Consider the following 8,027-nt stretch of genomic DNA (forward strand, 5'->3'; position numbering starts at 1 on the left):
TCCCACCATATCGCATACCTAGTTCATGATATTATTATCTCCCCTCTGGAGGTTTCCAAGGCTGGGAGGCAGGGGCCTTCTTTGAAAGCAGAGGCTGATTTCACGGCCACTATGGCCTTTCTCTGGCTTGCCTACTGCATGATTTCTTCTTCATGGCTATGAGCGCGAGGATGGATGAAGGCTTCGTCGGTGTTTCTTGATGTATTTTCTAGCTTTGTGTGCGTTGCGTGTTAGTTGAACTGTCAGCATCTTGTATCTTTCGTTCGTGGCTTTATTAATTTAAAGCTGTGCTAAAGTCTTATGTTTAAAAGGTTTCCAACCTAATCTACAGCGGAGTACTAAGACTGTACTTACAACATTTGCACACCGAAACATACTCAACAGGATTTCAGAAATACAAGATAAGCAATTCCGAGAAGATGGTTTCTTCAAGCCAACAAGTTCATGTCTATCTACACATTATGAAGAACAAACTCGATTAGAAGAATGTGTTGACGGCCAATATATCTCAAACGGCACGACATTCCAGCGGTTAACCAGGCCGCAAAACGTCAGCTCCGTCATCGTCCCGGTCTCAAGATCAGCGGCGTACAAGCGCATAGTGCTATCCCTGACGAGCAACGTGCCACACTTCTCCCCAATGAAGGTCAGGTGTGCTTCTTGATTCGGCATTCTTTGCTCGGGCGGTTTAAGCTCGACGACACGACTGAGGAGCCATCCTCTAGGACCTCCACCATCTTGCGGCACGAAAACATTTAGCCTCAAGCCCGGCCTTTGCAGGTAAAGCAATGAGAGCCTCCCGTCGACAGCGACGCTAAGGTGTGGTTCGTCGCAGGTTCTACAGGAGAAGGGTTCGGTCAGGATCACAATCTTCTCTACGGTGACAGCATGGCCGGTTTCGGCATCCACGCCAACGATATGCATGTCATCTCGGTCGTCGGAGCTGACGAGCCAGTGCGCCGCGCTGCGGGACACGACGGCGTTGGGATGCATGAGCGGACCCTGGATGTGGACCTTTCGAGTCACATAAGCTATGACGATCGGCGTGCCCCACCCCGCTTCGCTGGATGAGAATGTGTTGAGGACGCACGACGCACCATTGGTGTAGATGACTAGAACTTTAAACAAGGGCGAGAAGCCGGCGGGCGGGGCCGAAGATTGCTGCCGATTATCAGCGTTCGAGGAACGGTCTGCTTCGGTCAAGATGGCGTAGCCAGTGTCACCATACCTCCAGTTTCTGCAGCATCTATCCCAGTACCTCCAGTTTCTCTCTACCGGGGGCAGCGTGGCCCAGGTGCCGGCGAGCAGGTTGCACACAACCAGATGAACGATGCTGCTTCTTCTTCTGCCTCCTGCGGTCCTGTCAATCTCGAGATCGGGGGAGGGGAGCCTCGCGAGGAGGAGGCCGTGGTGCGCGGCGAGCGGCACCGCGCGGCCGAGGTGGCCTCCGGCGGCGGTCTCCGGGAAGAAGGAGCCCAGGAGACGGCGGTGGGGCTGGAACACCCATCCCGGCGTCGGGACGAGGGACGTCATGGAGCTCCGATCCGTGCAAAATACCCCTATCCGTTTCCGAATGAAAAAACCGGCAAGGAACGACGACGACGAAGACGGGTGGTCCGGCCGGCGCACTTCGGCCACGAGGCGGCTCCATAGCTTGCACGTCGACGCGCAGCGGAAGAGGGCGGCCACATCCTTCCTCAGGCGCACCAGGATCTCGTGGACCACGTCATCTGGGAGCGACATCGATCAACCTCCTTGTCTCATCGATCTTGTAGTTGCTGGTCAGGGGCGATCAATCGGAGGAGCCTCCCTCGAGTACATATAAACATGTAGCATACGCTGACAGGCGGTGCCATCACGACCCAAGATCGGTTTGCACTCTGCGTCGAACTCACGTCCGAATCCGTCAGACACACAATTTCGATTTTACTGGTTCAACGCTTTGGCCAGTCTATCAGAGTGAGCTCGACGTACTTAAGTTGTCTTCCATCACACACTCCAAACAAACGTCGGTTTCAGTCAATCATTATGCACGCGGTACAGCAATTTCTTGAAATGAAAAGGAATAATAACAATTCCAAGAAGATTGCTTTATTCAAGACAAGTTCACGTGAATCTACCTACTACCATGCCAGGAAGCAAAGAATGTCGGATATTTTGAGATCTGCGGCATAAAAGAACCTGTGGTTATCCTAGAGGAGGGGCACACCACCTCTCTCCGAAAATGTTAAAGTACATCGCTTCTGCTTCAATCTGTAATTCTGTATATATGATTAGGCAGTTTTTTTTGAGAGTATATGATTAGGTAGTTCGTTCCACAAACTGCTGAACAAGTTCTTTATATATAAAACAGACAAGGGGTCACTTTACAACATACTAATGCCTGACCATGAACTACAGGCAACTAAATTATATCGTCCTAATTACCTCCACAGTGCACCAATAAGATCAACTGAAATCGGACACCAGCTGCAGCGGCATGATCAGGAACAGATGCATGCTTCATCGTATATCCTGCCAAGCTAGTATCATTGAAGTGGATCGCAGGGCTTCAAAGGATGCGCTATCAGCATACACACATTTAGCGCGAGCGTAACCCCTTTAAGTTGTGCTGCCGTTTTCATGAGAAGAACTGCTCAAGGCTCAGAGAATTAAATACATTGGCAGAGAGCTGCCCTCCTTCCACCGAGGATACGAATAGCTGGCATCGAATGAACCGCTGATAGTAGATGAAAGGGAAACACCATGTTAAGAAGTGAATATCTAAAGACAGACCTCTGTCACAAAAGAAAATGTAGATGCAACAATAACGTACAGATAGTTGGGAGATTATCTCGAGGCTTGTGTCGATGTGGAAATCTGACTCCAACTGTCGAACAAATGAAGTTCGTCCAACTTCGCTGCTGCAAAAGAGTACCTACAAAGATTTAGGTGACAGAAAGACATAAGTGTCATGTATCCAAAACAATACTGAGCCCAATATACACTAGGAGAAATATTCAGACATTGGACTAAAATAAATATTCAACCTGTTGTGCAGAATTGATATGGTGTTCAGCTAGGAAATTCCAATGCATACGTACCAGCTATCGGCCACACAATCAAATTAAAAGTTCTACAAATATTCATATGATATGCTTCTATCGACAATCTTTAACCGACTAAACAGTCGGTTTTTTGTGAAAAAACAAATGAAGGGTCATCCATAAATATAATATGAATCACCACAACACTGAAATGATGTGGCAAAAGAACACAATGACAAATGAAAAACAGATGAATAAGGGTGATAAATAACAGAATTAGAGGCACATTCATCACCTTTTCTTTGTTCAAACCACCAGTCTTGAACAGTCCAGCACTCTCCAGGGCCGTAAGAGCATTCTCCTGTAGATACGGATCAGTCATATTTAGGAACTCTTAACTTAAAATGTGGATACAAAAAATCTCCATGATAAACTACAAGGAAATGCAAGGATGCACAGTGAAATCTATACCTCACTCTTGTCATCAAGTACAGTTTCCATCAAATAAAAATCACAGTATTTGGATATCTCCAGTAGCAGTTCCACCACTGAGGGCCTAACAGTGGCATGTTTCTGCATCAAGGAGACAAGGCAGATGGCAGGTGGTTAGCAGCAATTATGGGAGGGATAAGTATCTTAAGAGCATAGAAATTGAACCTGAAGCTCCTCAGGAGATTTCTCCTCAAAAACAACACCAATTAGTTGGCAAGTGACCTGCATAAAGTATATTTATAAACTTCTATGAGAAACCATATACATAATTACATATTTTACATATTTCAAGTATCACCAATGGTGAGAAAGATTCTTGTGTCAATGTGTGTCGACTTATATCAATATGAGTGTAAGTGCGTGCCAATAGAAGGGTGGCTTCAGGACATCAACAAGAGTTGTCAGGCACCTAAGCCAGGCTATTAGGATGCAGGAAAGGCTGGCTAGTTTATACTCAACCTTCCAAGTCTTGTGCTCAACCTGGTCGAATGATTTGGCTAGCATAGCAGCAGTTGAGAAAGAATATTAGTACAAAGATTTAGTAAGTCTTATTACACCTTCATACACTTCATATGTCTTATTATTACCCTTACGAAACCTCAGTATACACTGAACTGACTAAATTATAGATGAATAACTACATAATCTGCAAAGATATGATGAGTTACATCTAGATGGGCGTCTCCAGCAAGTCTGTCCCCAGGAACTCCTGAAGGATTCTTCCATCTGGCCACCGGTGAGTCAGGTTAACTTATCAGCCCAGTAAACCGAACAACTGGATTTTGCATCCTATGGGCATGTTCCTCGAAACCAGGGTCCTGGGTGGCCAACCACGCTCTACACTATTCTCCGCATTTTGTTCTGTGGTCCCATAAGGTAAATTATAAAGCATTTAACTACTGCCATGGTCTAACTGCAAAATACCATTGTCCTGTGCATTAGAGACGAAAGCAAGAGAAAATTACATGTGGAATGTATGTAAGTATATAATATTAATGCGCCAGCCCTGAGCTCAACAGCCGTAAATAATGTGCGCCGAAAACATAACCAACACAGTGCGTAAATAAATGTTCTACTCCTTGATTTACAGTAAGGGCCTGCTTGGAATGCTGTTTTAAATACGGTTCAGCTCCGGATATTACGGAGCCAGGCGGAGGTATTAGTGTGATCTCCAAAGTTCCGTACTAAATACCTCCGTTTCTGGTTAGAAAACAGCAAACCAACCGAGGCCTAAGTGGTGACTACATAGGTTTAAATGCTTTGACGTCAGTGTCGTACTGTCGTTCGTAGATCCTATAAAGTTTCCTTAACATTACTAGAGGTGGAACTCCAACAGCAAAGATTACTGTCCAGGAAATATTAAAGCATTACTGATAGAACTAGCATAGATGTTAAGTCAAGTGCAGTCATCCACCGTATTTTTCTGCGTGCATCACCGCTCATCAATATTCCTATTCCGCCATGTAAGGTCCATACATATCTACTAGTTTCCATACAACCCACAAATGGAGGCAATGAATACGAGGAAGAGAACCTACCCTTCTGCACCCGCTAAGCCGCCTCGCCACGATTTGCCGCATCGTGAGCTGCCACACACAAATCAACTCATGTCAGCAATACGAACCCACACACCCAACAACGCCCACGTACAAACACGAAGAAGGGACGCAACCTTCCCAGAGTCGCCGACGGGCTCGGTGGCGGGCGCGGCGGAACCGGCCAGGGGCCGCTTGGGGGCGGCGGGCCGGCGGGGCCGCGCGGGCGAGGAGGAGCGCAGGAACTTCCACGCGAACACGACGGCGATGGCGAAGCCCGCGACGGCGCCGAAGGACCCCGCGCTCTGGCAGGAGGTGTGGCTTAGGGTTAGGGTTTGCGCGCGGGGATGGGTTGGGGGCGGGCGGAGGAGGGTGCTTACCTTGTGGCGGAAGAGCAGGGCGACGAGGTCGGAGATCCGGCGGTTGAGGGCGCGCGCGACGCGGCGCACCAGCGAGACGGCGTCCAGCTCGGCGGCGGCGAGGCCCGGCATTGCGACGGGGGCTGCGTGGTGCAGGAGGCGGCCGATCTGGTGGTGCGGTCGCCGGATTGGTGCGAGGAGGAGGAGGCCGGGGAAGCGCGGGCGGAGCCGTGTGAGGCGACCGGAGCCAGCGAAGGTGGCGCGACGACTGGGGAGAGCACATGTGCTGTGCTTATCTTCTTCGCAGAGCAAGCAAGGAAAGGAAGCGCGTCCGTAATTTGCTTTTGGAAGCTCGACTGTCATTTACATTTTGCAAACCTTCTAGAAGTGAATTTTACAAAGTTTAAACAAATTCTAGAGAAGTGAAATCTACAAGTTTAAACAAATTCTAGAACTGAATTTTACAAGTTTAAACAAACTAAAATGTAATAAATTGAATTAAACTACGAATCCGCAAATTCTAATTAATCTGTTTGTATCATTAGATAGATAATAGAATATATTTTCCTATGGTGTCTACAAAATATCATATTTGTTCATACATTCTTCTAAAAATTTAGTCAAACTTTACTTGGTTTGATATTTCAAAAGAAAATATAAGTCTTAAGTATTGGGATGAAGGTAGTAGAAGTAATTCTTTTTTCTACACAGATGAAGTTCACTTATATTATTTCATTAAACCTTGCTGATGGAGTACTCTGACATGTATATTATTTAAGGATTTTATTTAATTTTTGTTAAAGACATGTTTGCAGCAATTTTGAAATTTTTTTTTGGGTAACTAGACCTCGGGAGAGAAATTGCCCTCGGTCCTAGTCCCATCTATATTTTTTTATCTCTCTTTCCACATGGCGATACTGGTCTGTAATTAAATAAATATATAGGTTAACTTCAAGTAAATATGTGATTACTAATTTAACAAAATAAACAAAGGATTTTCACCACATATACAACAACCCCTCCCCCGCTTCACAAAAGGGGTTTGAGACAACTCCACATGCTTCACTAGTGAAGTTGTGGAATCAAGTTGTCTCAAACACACCATAGTTACATTCCACTTGTAGGGGCGGTAAGGGGACCATTGCCCCCCTCCCACCCGGGCATGCTCATAGTAAATGATATACCACATAAAATCTTGCGCCTACCAACATGCCCAAGCAAAGGAGCGCTTCGTTCTGGAGGCCCACTTCACACCCTTCAACTCCTAATTTTGGGATACCAATAGTAGAACAAAAATACTTAGGTGGGATGACAACATGGCCGTGATGGTGGTGCTCCGGCTTAGTGAGTTAGAGGATTGGTAAAAACCGATTCTAAATAGTACAACAAAATCCTTGCCTCATTGGCCCACCTAATGCCCCAATCATGTATCCACACATGTCGGTAGCTGCAATTGCTCCAATAATAACTTGTTACTCTAAATGAGAGGGCGAGGCCCAAATTAGTTTGCTATAATAATTTTGGTTTTAAGACAGCCTCTTGAGTTGACATATTTTCATTCTTAACAAAGCTGAGAGAATGATTGCATTTTTTTTTGAAACCTTTACCCTAGAGGAAGACCTTCTTGATATCACATGAAGACCTTCTTGATCTTTTATGTCCCACATAGTTAGAGATTTATTTTTCTTGATGTGATCTCCCCCCATGTAAAAAAGGAAATGCCTTTCTATGTGTACCAATTTTCTCGAAACCCCATTTGTAGACCTTGAATCTACCGAGTAGTAAGTGGGCAGGTATGGGAGTTCTGATTGACCATATGAGATTTTCCGGCATAAGTCAGGAATAATTAACAACTAGGGAGTCTTCTCTAAACACTTAGGATTAGAGTATTACCGATATTTTTCTTGTACAGTGCTAGTCAAAGCTTATGTAAGCATACGAGACTTAGAGGGTCTCCAGATATTTTGTAAGGAGGGGAACTCCAATCCGCAACTCATTTTTTCTGTGACACTTCCAAATTTCCAAAAAGTGTAAAATAAAATTATGGACCTACATTGTGTTGTATCTTGTGCATCTGTGAAATTTCATCAAAAAATATGACCATATATGATCTACACAAAAAGAACAAATGATGTATAAATAGTACATGACACTATTCACCTATGTATTTTCTTTTTTTGAACAGGTCACATATGATCATATTTTGAAACAAAAATTTCCAGGTTCACAACATATAGCATAACCAATATCTAGAATTTTAGTTTATATTTTTCAAAAACTTGGAAGTTTCACACAGAAAATGAGGTGTACCCGTAACTAGTTGAGACTGAGGAGGGGAATGCATTCAGGAATATTTAGCATGCATGTCGTCGACTATAATGTTTTGTTTTTCGGTTTTGCTATGTCTGAATGAGAACACCAAAACAAATGCAACCAGTGTTAAGAAAAAAGTGCAACTCGAGTCCTTTTCAAGTTTTCTGCCCACTTTTCTACCGAGTAACTGAGTTCAGAAAATTTCTGCAAGTTTGCCCGTGTCCACTACGTCCGTGCGGTCTGTCGCTATGCTCTGAATTCTGAATGTCCGAAATGAGACGCGCGACTCGGCCGCTCCAACG

General features: G+C 45.1%; 1 protein-coding gene across 1 annotated transcript; it reads right to left on the reverse strand.

Annotated features, from left to right (window-relative positions):
* Positions 1-2,550: 2,550 nt before the first annotated feature.
* On the reverse strand, positions 2,551-5,556 carry LOC124674279 (peroxisome biogenesis protein 22-like). The gene is made up of 8 exons (XM_047210318.1): positions 5,434-5,556; positions 5,191-5,358; positions 5,057-5,104; positions 3,684-3,740; positions 3,498-3,599; positions 3,322-3,387; positions 2,816-2,917; positions 2,551-2,719 (listed from the first exon to the last, which is right to left on the reverse strand). Exons 1-8 carry the CDS (start codon positions 5,542-5,544, stop codon positions 2,621-2,623), a joined length of 753 nt encoding a protein of 250 aa, XP_047066274.1. The 5' UTR covers positions 5,545-5,556; the 3' UTR covers positions 2,551-2,620.
* Between the last annotated feature and the right edge of the window lie 2,471 nt (positions 5,557-8,027).

This window comes from Lolium rigidum, chromosome 7 (assembly GCF_022539505.1).
Source record: "Lolium rigidum isolate FL_2022 chromosome 7, APGP_CSIRO_Lrig_0.1, whole genome shotgun sequence".
NCBI classification, from domain to species: Eukaryota; Viridiplantae; Streptophyta; class Magnoliopsida; order Poales; family Poaceae; genus Lolium; species Lolium rigidum.

Bases quoted from the DNA above. Each gene is read 5' to 3' on its own strand.
- LOC124674279 (XM_047210318.1), bottom strand. From the start codon at position 5,544: ATGCCGGGCCTCGCCGCCGCCGAGCTGGACGCCGTCTCGCTGGTGCGC. The intron at 3,741-5,056 runs GTAGGTTCTCTT...TACTTTATGCAG, and splicing joins GGCTTAGCGGGTGCAGAAGG to GTCACTTGCCAACTAATTGG. The intron at 3,600-3,683 runs GTTCAATTTCTA...TCCTTGATGCAG, and splicing joins AATCTCCTGAGGAGCTTCAG to AAACATGCCACTGTTAGGCC.